This window comes from Eucyclogobius newberryi, unplaced genomic scaffold, assembly GCF_026437365.1.
Source record: "Eucyclogobius newberryi isolate DKJ021-1_F unplaced genomic scaffold, fEucNew1.0.hap1 SCAF_9, whole genome shotgun sequence".
In the NCBI taxonomy this organism is placed as follows: domain Eukaryota; kingdom Metazoa; phylum Chordata; class Actinopteri; order Gobiiformes; family Gobiidae; genus Eucyclogobius; species Eucyclogobius newberryi.
In genome coordinates, this window is record NW_027316532.1 from 1,072,639 (window position 1) to 1,091,127 (window position 18,489).

General features: G+C 57.3%; 1 protein-coding gene across 1 annotated transcript; it reads left to right on the forward strand.

The window, feature by feature from the left end:
• Window positions 1-1,022: 1,022 nt before the first annotated feature.
• gpx7 (glutathione peroxidase 7) lies at window positions 1,023-6,416 on the forward strand. The gene is made up of 3 exons (XM_072438470.1): window positions 1,023-1,257; window positions 5,743-6,004; window positions 6,103-6,416. Exons 1-3 carry the CDS (start codon window positions 1,123-1,125, stop codon window positions 6,264-6,266), a joined length of 561 nt encoding a protein of 186 aa, XP_072294571.1. The 5' UTR covers window positions 1,023-1,122; the 3' UTR covers window positions 6,267-6,416.
• The last annotated feature ends 12,073 nt before the right edge of the window (window positions 6,417-18,489 follow it).

Here is an 18,489-nt window from a genome sequence, read left to right on the forward strand (position 1 = left end):
CACAAAGCACTGGATCAAAGACAGTGAGGAGAAGACTCTGAGCAGGACAAAAGATGAAGAGAAAGAGTTACAGAGATGATCTTTGTTCAAAAAGAAAGACCATCATTAAATAGGAATGGGGGGGTTAAGATTGAACCTTGTTGTTAACCAGATTTTAGATCTGTCTTTATTGAGAACAAAAAAGTAGTCTATTCTGGAATAGATTGTATGTGGATTAGTATAATGTGTACACTGGCGCCCCCTAGTGTTCATCTCCCTCCACATGTCACTCAGTCCTATTTTCTTCAATCAGAGACAGAACTTGTTCTTTCTTTTTCCTCCAGAGCCTCTTGAGCTCCACACGTCTAATGTAGCTGAATGTGAAGGTTCCACTCTCCAGCCAGGGAGGAGAACCTTCACATTCACACACAAACAGAGACTACAGCGCCCTCTGATGAGAAGGTGATCGGCCGCAGACTTCCATCTCTGCAGGACCTGTACGTCTCCAGGGCTGGTGTTCTGAGGAGCACCTCTGCTTCTCCTGGTGTTCTGAGGAGCACCTCTGCTTCTCCTGGTGTCCTGAGGAGCACCTCTGCTTCTCCTGGTGTTCTGAGGAGCACCTCTGCTTCTCCTGGTGTTCTGAGGAGCACCTCTGCTTCTCCTGGTGTCCTGAGGAGCACCTCTGCTTCTCCTGGTGTTCTGAGGAGCACCTCTGCTTCTCCTGGTGTTCTGAGGAGCACCTCTGCTTCTCCTGGTGTTCTGAGGAGCACCTCTGCTTCTCCTGGTGTTCTGAGGAGCACCTCTGCTTCTCCTGGTGTCCTGAGGAGCACCTCTGCTCCTCCTGGTGTTCTGAGGAGCACCTCTGCTTCTCCTGGTGTTCTGAGGAGCACCTCTGCTTCTCCTGGTGTTCTGAGGAGCACCTCTGCTTCTCCTGGTGTTCTCCTCGCTCCTCACTCATTTCAGGTACAGTTGAATGGATCCATGACGTGTCCACAGGTGCTGCTCAGCTTCAGGCTCTCTTATTGTCTCAGGTCTTATCTGGGGCTTTTACTGTGAAACTCCCGCAGCTCAGTCCCGGTCCCGGTCAGAGCCACGTGACCTGCGGAGCGGAGCTCCATCATCTTTGGATCAATATTTGAGAAGATGCTGCTGCGCGCCCTTGTGGCCGTGCTCGCGGTGGTGTGTGCGCGCGCTCACGCCAAACAACGCGACTTTTATTCGTTTAAAGCGGTGAACAGCCGCGGGAAGCTCGTGCCGCTGGAGAAGTACCGCGGGAAAGTGAGTTTAGCCCGTGGATCTGAGCGAACACGCGCCTCCTCTGCAACTTCACTTGTTCTGTCGGTGACACGAGACTCAAGCCTTTATTCAAACTTTGTAATCACGACAAACTCCTACAAACTTCTACAAACTCCTACAAACTTCTACAAACTCCTACAAACTCCTACAAACTCCTACAAACTCCTACAAACTCCTACAAACTCCTACAAACTCCTACAAACTTCTACAAACTTCTACAAACTCCTACAAACTCCTACAAACTTCTACAAACTTCTACAAACTCCTACAAACTCCTACAAACTTCTACAAACTCCTACAAACTCCTACAAACTTCTACAAACTCCTACAAACTTCTACAAACTTCTACAGAGGCGTTTGGTGCTTCTTTTCTCTGACCAATGCAAACGTTTTCTTGGATCTTATTTTATGAACAGCGCGTGCCTTTGCGCGTGCCTTTGCGCGTGCGCGTGTGTACGTGGCAGCGGGTCCCACGGTAAACTCTTGATGACGTCATGCAGTGAGTGACGTTTAATCCAGGGGCGTTTTCGGCTCCCAAAGATCATCTATAGATGCAGATGATTGTAACTTTCATTAATAACAGAATATTGTTCATCATGAACAAATGTGCAATATAAAAACTAGATCATTTCATATTTAATACAGCGGCGGCTGCTCCATGTCAATCAACATAATCTATATATATATATATATATATATCTTTACTCGTCTCCTCACTCGTCTCTCTTCACTCGTCTCTCCTCACTCGTGTCCTCACTTCTCTCTCCTCACTCGTCTCTCCTCACTCGTCTCTCTTTACTCGTCTCTCCTCACTCGTCTCTCCTCACTAGTCTCCTCACTCGTCTCTCCTCACTCGTCTCTCACTCGTCTCTCCTCACTCGTCTCTCCTCACTCGTCTCTCTTTACTCGTCTCTCTTCACTCGTCTCTCTTCACTCGTCTCTCTTCACTCGTCTCTCTTCACTCGTCTCCTCACTTCTCTCTTCTCACTCGTCTCCTCACTCGTCTCCTCACTTCTCTCTCCTCACTAGTCTCCTCACTCGTCTCTCTTTACTCGTCTCTCTTCACTCGTCTCTCTTCACTCGTCTCTCTTCACTCGTCTCTCTTCACTCGTCTCCTCACTTCTCTCTTCTCACTCGTCTCCTCACTCGTCTCCTCACTTCTCTCTCCTCACTCGTCTCTCACTCGTCTCTCCTCACTCGTCTCTCCTCACTCGTCTCTCTTTACTCGTCTCTCTTCACTCGTCTCTCTTCACTCGTCTCTCTTCACTCGTCTCTCTTCACTCGTCTCCTCACTTCTCTCTTCTCACTCGTCTCCTCACTCGTCTCCTCACTTCTCTCTTCTCACTCGTCTCCTCACTCGTCTCTCTTCACTCGTCTCTCCTCACTCGTCTCTCTTCACTCGTCTCTCTTCACTCGTCTCCTCACTCGTCTCCTCACTTCTCTCTTCTCAATCGTCTCCTCACTCGTCTCTCCTCACTCGTCTCTCTTCACTCGTCTCTCCTCACTAGTCTCCTCACTCGTCTCTCCTCACTCGCCTCTCCTCACTCGTCTCTCCTCACTCGTCTCTCCTCACTCGTCTCCTCACTCGTCTCTCCTCACTCGTCTCTCCTCACTCGTCTCCTTACTACTCTCTCTTCACTCGTCTCTCTTTACTCGTCTCCTCACTCGTCTCCTCACTTCTCTCTTCTCACTCGTCTCTCCTCTACTCGTCTCTCTTCACTCGTCTCCTCACTTCTCTCTCCTCACTAGTCTCCTCACTCGTCTCTCCTCACTCGTCTCTCCTCACTCGTCTCTCTTCACTCGTCTCTCTTCACTCGTCTCCTCACTCGTCTCCTCACTTCTCTCTTCTCACTCGTCTCCTCACTCGTCTCTCCTCACTCGTCTCTCCTCACTCGTCTCCTTACTACTCTCTCTTCACTCGTCTCTCTTCACTCGTCTCCTCACTCGTCTCCTCACTTCTCTCTTCTCAATCGTCTCCTCACTCGTCTCTCCTCACTCGTCTCTCTTCACTCATCTCTCCTCACTAGTCTCCTCACTCGTCTCTCCTCACTCGTCTCTCCTCACTCGTCTCTCCTCACTCGTCTCCTTACTACTCTCTCTTCACTCGTCTCTCTTTACTCGTCTCCTCACTCGTCTCCTCACTTCTCTCTTCTCAATCGTCTCCTCACTCGTCTCTCCTCACTCGTCTCTCCTCACTCGTCTCTCTTCACTCGTCTCTCTTCACTCGTCTCCTCACTCGTCTCCTCACTTCTCTCTTCTCACTCGTCTCCTCACTCGTCTCTCCTCACTCGTCTCTCCTCACTCGTCTCCTTACTACTCTCTCTTCACTCGTCTCTCTTTACTCGTCTCCTCACTCGTCTCCTCACTTCTCTCTTCTCAATCGTCTCCTCACTCGTCTCTCCTCACTCGTCTCTCTTCACTCGTCTCTCTTTACTCGTCTCCTCACTCGTCTCCTCACTTCTCTCTTCTCAATCGTCTCCTCACTCGTCTCTCCTCACTCGTCTCCTTACTACTCTCTCTTCACTCGTCTCTCTTTACTCGTCTCCTCACTCGTCTCCTCACTTCTCTCTTCTCAATCGTCTCCTCACTCGTCTCTCCTCACTCGTCTCTCCTCACTCGTCTCTCCTCACTCGTCTCTCCTCACTCGTCTCTCCTCACTCGTCTCCTTACTACTCTCTCTTCACTCGTCTCTCTTTACTCGTCTCCTCACTCGTCTCCTCACTTCTCTCTTCTCAATCGTCTCCTCACTCGTCTCTCCTCACTCGTCTCTCCTCACTCGTCTCTCCTCACTCGTCTCTCCTCACTCGTCCCTCCTCACTCGTCTCCTCACTTCTCTCTTCTCAATCGTCTCCTCACTCGTCTCTCCTCACTCGTCTCTCCTCACTCGTCTCTCCTCACTCGTCTCTCTTCACTCGTCTCTCTTTACTCGTCTCCTCACTCGTCTCCTCACTTCTCTCTTCTCAATCGTCTCCTCACTCGTCTCTCCTCACTCGTCTCTCCTCACTCGTCTCTCCTCACTCGTCTCTCCTCACTCGTCTCTCCTCACTCGTCTCCTTACTACTCTCTCTTCACTCGTCTCTCTTTACTCGTCTCCTCTCTCGTCTCCTCACTTCTCTCTTCTCAATCGTCTCCTCACTCGTCTCTCCTCACTCGTCTCTCCTCACTCGTCTCTCTTCACTCGTCTCTCTTCACTCGTCTCCTCACTCGTCTCCTCACTTCTCTCTTCTCACTCGTCTCCTCACTCGTCTCTCCTCACTCGTCTCTCCTTACTACTCTCTCTTCACTCGTCTCTCTTTACTCGTCTCCTCACTCGTCTCCTCACTTCTCTCTTCTCAATCGTCTCCTCACTCGTCTCTCCTCACTCGTCTCTCTTCACTCGTCTCTCCTCACTAGTCTCCTCACTCGTCTCTCCTCACTCGTCTCTCCTCACTCGTCTCTCCTCACTCGTCTCTCCTCACTCGTCTCTCCTCACTCGTCTCCTTACTACTCTCTCTTCACTCGTCTCTCTTTACTCGTCTCCTCACTCGTCTCCTCACTTCTCTCTTCTCAATCGTCTCCTCACTCGTCTCTCCTCACTCGTCTCTCCTCACTCGTCTCTCCTCACTCGTCTCTCCTCACTCGTCTCTCCTCACTCGTCTCTCCTCACTCGTCTCCTTACTACTCTCTCTTCACTCGTCTCTCTTTACTCGTCTCCTCACTCGTCTCCTCACTTCTCTCTTCTCAATCGTCTCCTCACTCGTCTCTCCTCACTCGTCTCTCCTCACTCGTCTCTCCTCACTCGTCTCTCTTCACTCGTCTCTCTTCACTCGTCTCCTCACTCGTCTCCTCACTTCTCTCTTCTCACTCGTCTCCTCACTCGTCTCTCCTCACTCGTCTCTCTTCACTCGTCTCTCCTCACTAGTCTCCTCACTCGTCTCTCCTCACTCGTCTCTCCTCACTCGTCTCTCCTCACTCGTCTCTCCTCACTCGTCTCCTTACTACTCTCTCTTCACTCGTCTCTCTACTCGTCTCCTCACTCGTCTCCTCACTTCTCTCTTCTCAATCGTCTCCTCACTCGTCTCTCCTCACTCGTCTCTCCTCACTCGTCTCTCCTCACTCGTCTCTCCTCACTCGTCTCTCCTCACTCGTCTCTCCTCACTCGTCTCTCCTCACTCGTCTCCTTACTACTCTCTCTTCACTCGTCTCTCTTTACTCGTCTCCTCACTCGTCTCCTCACTTCTCTCTTCTCAATCGTCTCCTCACTCGTCTCTCCTCACTCGTCTCTCCTCACTCGTCTCTCCTCACTCGTCTCTCTTCACTCGTCTCTCTTTACTCGTCTCCTCACTCGTCTCCTCACTTCTCTCTTCTCAATCGTCTCCTCACTCGTCTCTCCTCACTCGTCTCTCCTCACTCGTCTCTCCTCACTCGTCTCTCCTCACTCGTCTCTCCTCACTCGTCTCCTTACTACTCTCTCTTCACTCGTTTCAGGTGTCTTTGGTGGTGAACGTTGCGTCCGAATGCGGTTACACGGAGAAACATTACCGCGACCTGCAGCGTCTCCAGCATGACTTTGGCCCCGCCCACTTCAGCGTGTTGGCGTTTCCGTGTAATCAGTTTGGTCAACAAGAACCAGGAAGTGACCGTGAGATTGACACCTTCGCTCGGACCACGTACGGCGCTTCTTTCCCCATTTTCAGCAAGATCGCCGTGATCGGGACCGGCGCCAACAACGCCTTCAAGTACCTCACAGGTCAGTCCTGGTTTAGTTCTGGTTTAGTAGAAACAACACCTTCACCTTCCTCACAGGTCAGACCTGGTTTAATCCTGTTTTAATCTCGATCTGTGCAGAGTCCTCGGGGAAGGAGCCAGACTGGAACTTCTGGAAGTTCCTGGTGGACGTTGAAGGGAAAGTGGTGGGAGCATGGGGCCCTCAGACTCCGGTTCAAGAACTTAGACCCAAGATCCAGGAAATGGTCCGTGAGGTGATCCTCAACAAAAAGGACGAGCTGTAGACCCTGAAAAGACCCCCCAAAATACCCCAAAAAAAGAGTACAAAAAGACCAGCATTTGAAGCAAACCATGACACACTTCAACACTGAAACCAAAGTTTTCCCCCTTCCCAGACACTTCCTCCAGTGTTTCCTTTTGTTTTGGGTTTATATTTATATATTAAAGATCATCTCTGTAACTCTTTCTCTTCATCTTTTGTCCTGCTCAGAGTCTTCTCCTCACTGTCTTTGATCCAGTGCTTTGTGTCTTTAAGATGAAGCTGCACGACGTTCTGTGGTCCTGAACTCTAGTGTCTGACGTGAGAGAGAGCCTCTGGTGCAGTGGCTCTTTAGTCCTACTATGTGGCTCTTTAGTCTCACTATGTGGCTCTTTAGTCTCACTATGTGGCTCTTTAGTCTCACTATGTGGCTCTTTAGTCTCACTATGTGGCTCTCTTTAGTCTCACTATGTGGCTCTTTAGTCTCACTATGTGGCTCTTTAGTCTCACTATGTGGCTCTTTAGTCTCACTATGTGGCTCTTTAGTCTCACTATGTGGCTCTTTAGTCTCACTATGTGGCTCTTTAGTCTCACTATGTGGCTCTTTAGTCTCACTATGTGGCTCTTTAGTCTCACTATGTGGCTCTCTTTAGTCTCACTATGTGGCTCTCTTTAGTCTCACTATGTGGCTCTCTTTAGTCTCACTATGTGGCTCTTTAGTCTCACTATGTGGCTCTTTAGGCTCACTATGTGGCTCTTTAGGCTCACTATGCGGCTCTTTAGGCTCACTATGTGGCTCACTATGTGGCTCACTATGTGGCTCACTATGTGGCTCTTTAGGCTCACTATGTGGCTCACTATGTGGCTCACTATGTGGCTCTTTAGTCTCACTATGTGGCTCACTATGTGGCTCTTTAGGCTCACTATGTGGCTCACTATGTGGCTCACTATGTGGCTCTTTAGTCTCACTATGTGGCTCTTTAGTCTCACTATGTGGCTCTTTAGTCTCACTATGTGGCTCTTTAGGCTCACTATGTGGCTCTCTTTAGTCTCACTATGTGGCACTTTAGTCTCACTATGTGGCTCTTTAGGCTCACTATGTGGCTCTCTAGTCTCACTATGTGGCTCTCTTTAGTCTCACTATGTGGCTCTTTAGTCTCACTATGTGGCTCTTTAGTCTCACTATGTGGCTCTCTTTAGTCTCACTATGTGGCTCTCTTTAGTCTCACTATGTGGCTCTTTAGTCACACTATGTGGCTCTTTCGTTTCACTATGTGGCTCTTTAGTCTCACTATGTGGCTCTTTAGTCTCACTATGTGGCTCTTTAGTCTCACTATGTGGCTCTTTAGTCTCACTATGTGGCTCTTTAGTCTCACTATGTGGCTCTTTAGTCTCACTATGTGGCTCTCTTTAGTCTCACTATGTGGCTCTTTAGTCACACTATGTGGCTCTTTCGTCTCACTATGTGGCTCTTTCGTCTCACTATGTGGCTCTTTAGTCTCACTATGTGGCTCTCTTTAGTCTCACTATGTGGCTCTCACTATGTGGCTCTTTAGTCTCACTATGTGGCTCTTTAGTCTCACTATGTGGCTCTTTAGTCTCACTATGTGGCTCTTTAGTCTCACTATGTGGCTCTCTTTAGTCTCACTATGTGGCTCTTTAGTCACACTATGTGGCTCTTTAGTCACACTATGTGGCTCTTTCGTCTCACTATGTGGCTCTTTAGCATCACTATGTGGCTCTTTAGTCTCACTATGTGGCTCTCTAGTCTCACTATGTGGCTCTTTAGTCTCACTATGTGGCTCTTTAGTCTCACTATGTGGCTCTCTTTAGTCTCACTATGTGGCTCTCTAGTCTCACTATGTGGCTCTTTAGTCTCACTATGTGGCTCTTTAGGCTCACTATGTGGATCTTTAGGCTCACTATGTGGCTCACTATGTGGCTCACTATGTGGCTCACTATGTGGCTCTTTAGGCTCACTATGTGGCTCACTATGTGGCTCACTATGTGGCTCTTTAGTCTCACTATGTGGCTCACTATGTGGCTCTTTAGGCTCACTATGTGGCTCACTATGTGGCTCACTATGTGGCTCTTTAGTCTCACTATGTGGCTCTTTAGTCTCACTATGTGGCTCTTTAGTCTCACTATGTGGCTCTTTAGGCTCACTATGTGGCTCTCTAGTCTCACTATGTGGCTCTCTTTAGTCTTACTATGTGGCTCTTTAGTCTCACTATGTGGCTCTCTTTAGTCTCACTATGTGGCTCTCTTTAGTCTCACTATGTGGCTCTTTAGTCACACTATGTGGCTCTTTCGTCTCACTATGTGGCTCTTTAGTCTCACTATGTGGCTCTTTAGTCTCACTATGTGGCTCTTTAGTCTCACTATGTGGCTCTTTAGTCTCACTATGTGGCTCTTTAGTCTCACTATGTGGCTCTTTAGTCACACTATGTGGCTCTTTCGTCTCACTATGTGGCTCTTTCGTCTCACTATGTGGCTCTTTAGCATCACTATGTGGCTCTTTAGTCTCACTATGTGGCTCTCTAGTCTCACTATGTGGCTCTTTAGTCTCACTATGTGGCTCTTTAGTCTCACTATGTGGCTCTCTTTAGTCTCACTATGTGGCTCTCTTTAGTCTCACTATGTGGCTCTCTTTAGTCTCACTATGTGGCTCTTTAGTCTCACTATGTGGCTCTTTAGTCTCACTATGTGGCTCTTTAGTCTCACTATGTGGCTCTTTAGTCTCACTATGTGGCTCTTTAGTCTCACTATGTGGCTTTAGTCTCACTATGTGGCTCTTTAGTCTCACTATGTGGCTCACTATGTGGCTCTTTAGGCTCACTATGTGGCTCACTATGTGGCTCACTATGTGGCTCTTTAGTCTCACTATGTGGCTCTTTAGTCTCACTATGTGGCTCTTTAGTCTCACTATGTGGCTCTTTAGTCTCACTATGTGGCTCTTTAGTCTCACTATGTGGCTCTCTTTAGTCTCACTATGTGGCTCTCTTTAGTCTCACTATGTGGCTCTTTAGTCTCACTATGTGGCTCTTTAGTCTCACTATGTGGCTCTTTAGTCTCACTATGTGGCTCTTTAGTCTCACTATGTGGCTCTTTAGTCTCACTATGTGGCTTTAGTCTCACTATGTGGCTCTTTAGTCTCACTATGTGGCTCACTATGTGGCTCTTTAGGCTCACTATGTGGCTCACTATGTGGCTCACTATGTGGCTCTTTAGTCTCACTATGTGGCTCTTTAGTCTCACTATGTGGCTCTTTAGTCTCACTATGTGGCTCTTTAGTCTCACTATGTGGCTCTCCTTGGTCCTGAACTCCAGCCTCTTGTGCAGTGGCTTTATATATTGATAAAGTTGAATGTATCTTTCGGTGGATGGAATTTTCCAAAGTATAACTCTATAAATTGTACTGCCAAAAAGGAAAAGTATAATTGTAAGCTGCGTTTACAGAACACCAGGATCATGAGGCCCCTCGACATGAGGCCCCGACATGAGCCCCCCGACATGAGCCCCCCGACATGAGCCCCCCGACATGAGCCCCCCGACATGAACCCCCCGACATGAGCCCCCCGACATGAGCCCCCCGACATGAACCCCCCGACATGAGGCCCCGACATGAGGCCCCTCGACTTGAGCCCCTCGACATGAGCCCCCGACATGAGGCCCCTCGACATGAGGCCCCGACATGAGCCCCCCGACATGAGCCCCCCGACATGAGCCCCCCAACATGAGCCCCCCGACATGAACCCACCGACATGAACCCCCCGACATGAGCCCCCCGACATGAACCCCCCGACATGAGGCCCCGACATGAGGCCCCTCGACATGAGCCCCTCGACATGAGCCCCCGACATGAGCCCCCGACATGAGCCCCCCGACATGAGCCCCCCGACATGAGCCCCCTCGACATGAGCCCCCGACATGAGGCCCCTCGACATGAGCCCCCGACATGAGCCCCCCGACATGAACCCCCCGACATGAGCCCCTCGACATGAGCCCCCGACATGAGGCCCCCGACATGAGCCCCCCGACCTGAACCCCCCGACATGAGCCCCCCGACATGAGGCCCCTCGACATGAGCCCCCGACATGAGCCCCCCGACATGAACCCCCCGACATGAGCCCTCGACATGAGCCCCCCGACATGAGGCCCCTCGACATGAGCCCCCGACATGAGCCCCCCGACATGAACCCCCCGACATGAGCCCTCGACATGAGCCCCCGACATGAGCCCCCCGACATGAGCCCCCGACATGAGCCTCCGACATGAACCCCTCGACATGAGCCCCCCCGACATGAACCCCTCGACATGAGCCCCCCCGACATGAACCCCCCGACATGAGCCCCTCGACATGAGCCCCCGACATGAGCCCCCAACATGAGCCCCCCGACATGAACCCCCCGACATGAGCCCCTCGACATGAGCCCCTCGACATGAGCCCCCCGACATGAACCCCTCGACATGAGCCCCCCGACCTGAACCCCTCGACATGAGCCCCTCGACATGAGCCCCTCGACATGAACCCCCGACATGAGCCCCCCGACCTGAACCCCTCGACATGAGCCCTCGACATGAGCCCCTCGACATGAGCCCCTCGACATGACCCCCCGACATGAGCCCCCCGACATGAGCCCCCCCGACATGAGCCCACCCGACATGAGCCCCTCGACATGAGCCCCCCGACATGAGCCCCCCGACATGAGCCCCTCGACATGAGCCCCTCGACATGAGGCCCCCGACATGAGCCCCCCGATATGAGCCCCTCGACATGAGCCCCCCGACATGAGCCCCCGACATGAGCCCCCGACATGAGCCCCCGACATGAGCCCCTCGACATGAGCCCCCCGACATGAGCCCCCCGACATGAGCCCCCGACATGAACCCCCCTACTTGAGCCCCCCGACATGAGCCCCCCGACATGAGCCCCCCGACATGAACCCCCCTACTTGAGCCCCCCGACATGAGCCCCTCGACATGAGCCCCCTCGACATGAGCCTCCGACATGAGCCCCTCGACATGAGCCCCCCGACATGAGCCCCTCGACATGAGGCCCCCGACATGAGCCCCCCGACATGAAGCCCCCGACATGAACCCCTCGACATGAGCCTCCGACATGAGCCCCCCGACATGAGCCCCCGACATGAGCCCCCCGACATGAACCCACCGACATGAACCCCCCGACATGAGCCCCCCGACATGAACCCCCCGACATGAGGCCCCGACATGAGGCCCCTCGACATGAGCCCCTCGACATGAGCCCCCGACATGAGCCCCCCCGATATGAGCCCCCCGACATGAACCCCCCGACATGAACCCCCCGACATGAGGCCCCTCGACATGAGCCCCTCGACATGAGCCCCCGACAAGAGCCCCCGACATGAGCCCCCCGACATGAGCCCCCCGACATGAGCCCCCTCGACATGAGCCCCCGACATGAGGCCCCTCGACATGAGCCCCCGACATGAGCCCCCCGACATGAACCCCCCGACATGAGCCCCTCGACATGAGCCCCCGACATGAGCCCCCCGACATGAGCCCCTCGACATGAGCCCCTCGACATGAGTCCCCCGACATGAGCCCCCGACATGAGCCCCCCGACATGAACCCCTCGACATGAGCCTCCGACATGAACCCCTCGACATGAGCCCCCCCGACATGAACCCCTCGACATGAGCCCCCCCGACATGAACCCCCCGACATGAGCCCCTCGACATGAGCCCCCGACATGAGCCCCCAACATGAGCCCCCCGACATGAACCCCCCGACATGAGCCCCTCGACATGAGCCCCTCGACATGAGCCCCCCGACCTGAACCCCTCGACATGAGCCCCCCGACCTGAACCCCTCGACATGAGCCCCTCGACATGAGGCCCCTCGACATGAGCCCCCCGACATGAGCCCCTCGACATGACCCCCCGACATGAGCCCCCCCGACATGAGCCCACCCGACATGAGCCCCTCGACATGAGCCCCCCGACATGAGCCCCCCGACATGAGCCCCTCGACATGAGCCCCTCGACATGAGCCCCTCGACATGAGGCCCCCGACATGAGCCCCCCGACATGAGCCCCCGACATGAGCCCCCGACATGAGCCCCCGACATGAGCCCCTCGACATGAGCCCCCCGACATGAGCCCCCCGACATGAGCCCCCGACATGAACCCCCCTACTTGAGCCCCCCGACATGAGCCCCCCGACATGAGCCCCCCGACATGAGCCCCCGACATGAACCCCCCTACTTGAGCCCCCCGACATGAGCCCCTCGACATGAGCCCCCTCGACATGAGCCTCCGACATGAGCCCCTCGACATGAGCCCCCCCGACATGAGCCCCCCGACATGAGCCCCTCGACATGAGGCCCCCGACATGAGCCCCCCGACATGAAGCCCCCGACATGAACCCCTCGACATGAGCCTCCGACATGAGCCCCCCGACATGAGCCCCCGACATGAGCCCTCGACATGAGCCCCTCGACATGAGCCTCCGACATGAGCCCCTCGACATGAGCCCCTCGACATGAGCCCCTCGACATGAGCCCTCGACATGAGCCCCTCGACATGAGGCCCCTCGACATGAGCCCCCCGACATGAGCCCCCCGACATGAGCCCCTCGACATGACCCCCCGACATGAGCCCCCCGACATGAGCCCCCCGACATGAGCCCCCTGACATGAGCCCCTCGACATGAGCCCCTCGACATGAACCCCCCGACATGAGCCCCCCGACATGAGCCCCCCGACATGAGCCCCCTGACATGAGCCCCTCGACATGAGCCCCTCGACATGAGCCCCCCGACATGAGCCCCCCGACATGAGCCCCCCGACATGAGCCCCCCGACATGAGGCCCCCGACATGAGGCCCCCCGACCTGAACCCCTCGACATGAGCCCCCCGACCTGAACCCCTCGACATGAGCCCCTCGACATGAGCCCCTCGACATGAACCCCCGACATGAGCCCCCCGACCTGAACCCCTCGACATGAGCCCTCGACATGAGCCCCTCGACATGAGCCCCTCGACATGACCCCCCGACATGAGCCCCCCGACATGAGCCCCCCCGACATGAGCCCACCCGACATGAGCCCCTCGACATGAGCCCCCCGACATGAGCCCCCCGACATGAGCCCCTCGACATGAGGCCCCCGACATGAGCCCCCCGATATGAGCCCCCCGATATGAGCCCCCCGACATGAGCCCCCCGACATGAGCCCCCGACATGAGCCCCCGACATGAGCCCCCGACATGAGCCCCTCGACATGAGCCCCCCGACATGAGCCCCCCGACATGAGCCCCCGACATGAACCCCCCTACTTGAGCCCCCCGACATGAGCCCCCCGACATGAACCCCCCTACTTGAGCCCCCCGACATGAGCCCCTCGACATGAGCCCCCTCGACATGAGCCTCCGACATGAGCCCCTCGACATGAGCCCCCCGACATGAGCCCCTCGACATGAGGCCCCCGACATGAGCCCCCCGACATGAGGCCCCCGACATGAACCCCTCGACATGAGCCTCCGACATGAGCCCCCCGACATGAGCCCCCGACATGAGCCCCCCGACATGAGCCCCCCGACATGAACCCACCGACATGAACCCCCCGACATGAGCCCCCCGACATGAACCCCCCGACATGAGGCCCCGACATGAGGCCCCTCGACATGAGCCCCTCGACATGAGCCCCCGACATGAGCCCCCCCGATATGAGCCCCCCGACATGAACCCCCCGACATGAGGCCCCGACATGAACCCCCCGACATGAGCCCCCCGACATGAGCCCCCCCGACATGAGCCCCCTCGACATGAGGCCCCTCGACATGAGCCCCCGACATGAGCCCCCCGACATGAACCCCCCGACATGAGCCCCTCGACATGAGCCCTCGACATGAGCCCCCGACATGAGCCCCCCGACATGAGCCCCTCGACATGAGCCCCTCGACATGAGTCCCCCGACATGAGCCCCCGACATGAGCCCCCCGACATGAACCCCTCGACATGAGCCTCCGACATGAACCCCTCGACATGAGCCCCCCCGACATGAACCCCTCGACATGAGCCCCCCCGACATGAACCCCCCGACATGAGCCCCTCGACATGAGCCCCCGACATGAGCCCCCAACATGAGCCCCCCGACATGAACCCCCCGACATGAGCCCCTCGACATGAGCCCCTCGACATGAGCCCCCCGACCTGAACCCCTCGACATGAGCCCCCCGACCTGAACCCCTCGACATGAGCCCCTCGACATGAGCCCCTCGACATGAACCCCCGACATGAGCCCCCCGACCTGAACCCCTCGACATGAGCCCTCGACATGAGCCCCTCGACATGAGGCCCCTCGACATGAGCCCCCCGACATGAGCCCCTCGACATGACCCCCCGACATGAGCCCCCCGACATGAGCCCCCCCGACATGAGCCCACCCGACATGAGCCCCTCGACATGAGCCCCCCGACATGAGCCCCCCGACATGAGCCCCTCGACATGAGCCCCTCGACATGAGCCCCTCGACATGAGGCCCCCGACATGAGCCCCCCGATATGAGCCCCTCGACATGAGCCCCCCGACATGAGCCCCCGACATGAGCCCCCGACATGAGCCCCCGACATGAGCCCCTCGACATGAGCCCCCCGACATGAGCCCCCCGACATGAGCCCCCGACATGAACCCCCCTACTTGAGCCCCCCGACATGAGCCCCCCGACATGAGCCCCCCGACATGAGCCCCCGACATGAACCCCCCTACTTGAGCCCCCCGACATGAGCCCCTCGACATGAGCCCCCTCGACATGAGCCTCCGACATGAGCCCCTCGACATGAGGCCCCCGACATGAGCCCCCCGACATGAAGCCCCCGACATGAACCCCTCGACATGAGCCTCCGACATGAGCCCCCCGACATGAGCCCCCGACATGAGCCCCCCGACATGAAGCCCCCGACATGAACCCCTCGACATGAGCCTCCGACATGAGCCCCCCGACATGAGCCCCCGACATGAGCCCCCGACATGAGCCCCTCGACATGAACCCCTCGACATGAGCCCGACATGAGCCCCCGACATGAGCCCCTCGACATGAGCCCCTCGACATGAGGCCCCTCGACATGAGCCCCCCGACATGAGCCCCCCGACATGAGCCCCTCGACATGACCCCCCGACATGAGCCCCCCGACATGAGCCCCCCGACATGAGCCCCCTGACATGAGCCCCTCGACATGAGCCCCTCGACATGAACCCCCCGACATGAGCCCCCCGACATGAGCCCCCCGACATGAGCCCCCTGACATGAGCCCCTCGACATGAGCCCCTCGACATGAGCCCCCCGACATGAGCCCCCCGACATGAGCCCCCCGACATGAGCCCCCCGACATGAGCCCCTCGACATGAACCCCCGACATGAGACCCCCGACATGAGGCCCTCAACATGAGCCCTCGACATTAACCCCTCGACATGAGCCCCCCGACATGAGCCCCCCGACATGAGCCCCTCGACATGAGCCCCTCGACATGAGCCCCCGACATGAGCCCCTCGACATGAGCCCCCCCGACATGAACCCCCCGACATGAGCCCCTCGACATGAGCCTCCGACATGAGGCCCCCGACATGAGCCCCCCGACCTGAACCCCTCGACATTAGCCCCTCGACATGAGGCCCCTCGACATGAGCCCCCCGACATGAGCCCCCGACATGAGCCCCCGACATGAGCCCCCCGACATGAGCCCCCCGACATGAGCCCCCCGACATGAACCCACCGACATGAACCCACCGACATGAGCCCCCCCCGACATGAACCCCCCGACATGAGGCCCCGACATGAGGCCCCTCGACATGAGCCCCCGACATGAGCCCCCCGACATGAGCCCCCCGACATGAGCCCCCCGACATGAGCCCCCCGACATGAACCCACCGACATGAACCCACTGACATGAGCCCCCCCGACATGAGCCCCCCGACATGAGCCCCCCGACATGAACCCACCGACATGAACCCACCGACATGAGCCCCCCCGACATGAGGCCCCGACATGAGGCCCCTCGACATGAGCCCCTCGACATGAGCCCCCGACATGAGCCCCCCCGATATGAGCCCCCCGACATGAACCCCCCGACATGAGGCCCCGACATGAGGCCCCTCGACATGAGCCCCTCGACATGAGCCCCCGACATGAGCCCCCGACATGAGCCCCCCGACATGAGCCCCCCGACATGAGCCCCCTCGACATGAGCCCCCGACATGAGCCCCTCGACATGAGCCCCCCCGACATGAACCCCCCGACATGAGCCCCTCGACATGAGCCTCCGACATGAGGCCCCCGACATGAGCCCCCCGACCTGAACCCCTCGACATTAGCCCCTCGACATGAGGCCCCTCGACATGAGCCCCCGACATGAGCCCCCCGACATGAACCCCCCGACATGAGCCCCTCGACATGAGCCCTCGACATGAGCCCCCGACATGAGCCCCCCGACATGAGCCCCTCGACATGAGCCCCTCGACATGAGCCCCCCGACATGAACCCCCGACATGAGCCTCCGACATGAACCCCTCGACATGAGCCCCCCCGACATGAACCCCTCGACATGAGCCCCCCCGACATGAACCCCTCGACATGAGCCCCCCGACATGAACCCCCGACATGAGCCTCCGACATGAACCCCTCGACATGAGCCTCCGACATGAACCCCTCGACATGAGCCCCCCCGACATGAACCCCTCGACATGAGCCCCCCCGACATGAACCCCCCGACATGAGCCCCTCGACATGAGCCCCCGACATGAGCCCCCAACATGAGCCCCCCGACATGAACCCCCCGACATGAGCCCCTCGACATGAGCCCCTCGACATGAGCCCCCCGACCTGAACCCCTCGACATGAGCCCCCCGACCTGAACCCCTCGACATGAGCCCCTCGACATGAGCCCCTCGACATGAACCCCCGACAGGAGCCCCCCGACCTGAACCCCTCGACATGAGCCCTCGACATGAGCCCCTCGACATGAGGCCCCTCGACATGAGCCCCCCGACATGAGCCCCTCGACATGACCCCCCGACATGAGCCCCCCGACATGAGCCCCCCCGACATGAGCCCACCCGACATGAGCCCCTCGACATGAGCCCCCCGACATGAGCCCCCCGACATGAGCCCCTCGACATGAGCCCCTCGACATGAGCCCCTCGACATGAGGCCCCCGACATGAGCCCCCCGATATGAGCCCCTCGACATGAGCCCCCCGACATGAGCCCCCGACATGAGCCCCCGACATGAGCCCCCGACATGAGCCCCTCGACATGAGCCCCCCGACATGAGCCCCCCGACATGAGCCCCCGACATGAACCCCCCTACTTGAGCCCCCCGACATGAGCCCCCCGACATGAGCCCCCCGACATGAGCCCCCGACATGAACCCCCCTACTTGAGCCCCCCGACATGAGCCCCTCGACATGAGCCCCCTCGACATGAGCCTCCGACATGAGCCCCTCGACATGAGCCCCCCCGACATGAGCCCCCCGACATGAGCCCCTCGACATGAGGCCCCCGACATGAGCCCCCCGACATGAAGCCCCCGACATGAACCCCTCGACATGAGCCTCCGACATGAGCCCCCCGACATGAGCCCCCGACATGAGCCCCCGACATGAGCCCCTCGACATGAACCCCTCGACATGAGCCCCTCGACATGAGCCCCCGACATGAGCCCCTCGACATGAGCCCCTCGACATGAGCCCCTCGACATGAGCCCTCGACATGAGCCCTCGACATGAGCCCCTCGACATGAGGCCCCTCGACATGAGCCCCCCGACATGAGCCCCCCGACATGAGCCCCTCGACATGACCCCCCGACATGAGCCCCCCGACATGAGCCCCCCGACATGAGCCCCCTGACATGAGCCCCTCGACATGAGCCCCTCGACATGAGCCCCTCGACATGAACCCCCCGACATGAGCCCCCCGACATGAGCCCCCCGACATGAGCCCCCTGACATGAGCCCCTCGACATGAGCCCCTCGACATGAGCCCCCCGACATGAGCCCCCCGACATGAGCCCCCCGGCATGAGCCCCCCGACATGAGGCCCCCCGACATGAGCCCCTCGACATGAACCCCCGACATGAGACCCCCGACATGAGGCCCTCGACATGAGCCCTCGACATTAACCCCTCGACATGAGCCCCCCGACATGAGCCCCCCGACATGAGCCCCTCGACATGAGCCCCCGACATGAGCCCCTCGACATGAGCCCCCCCG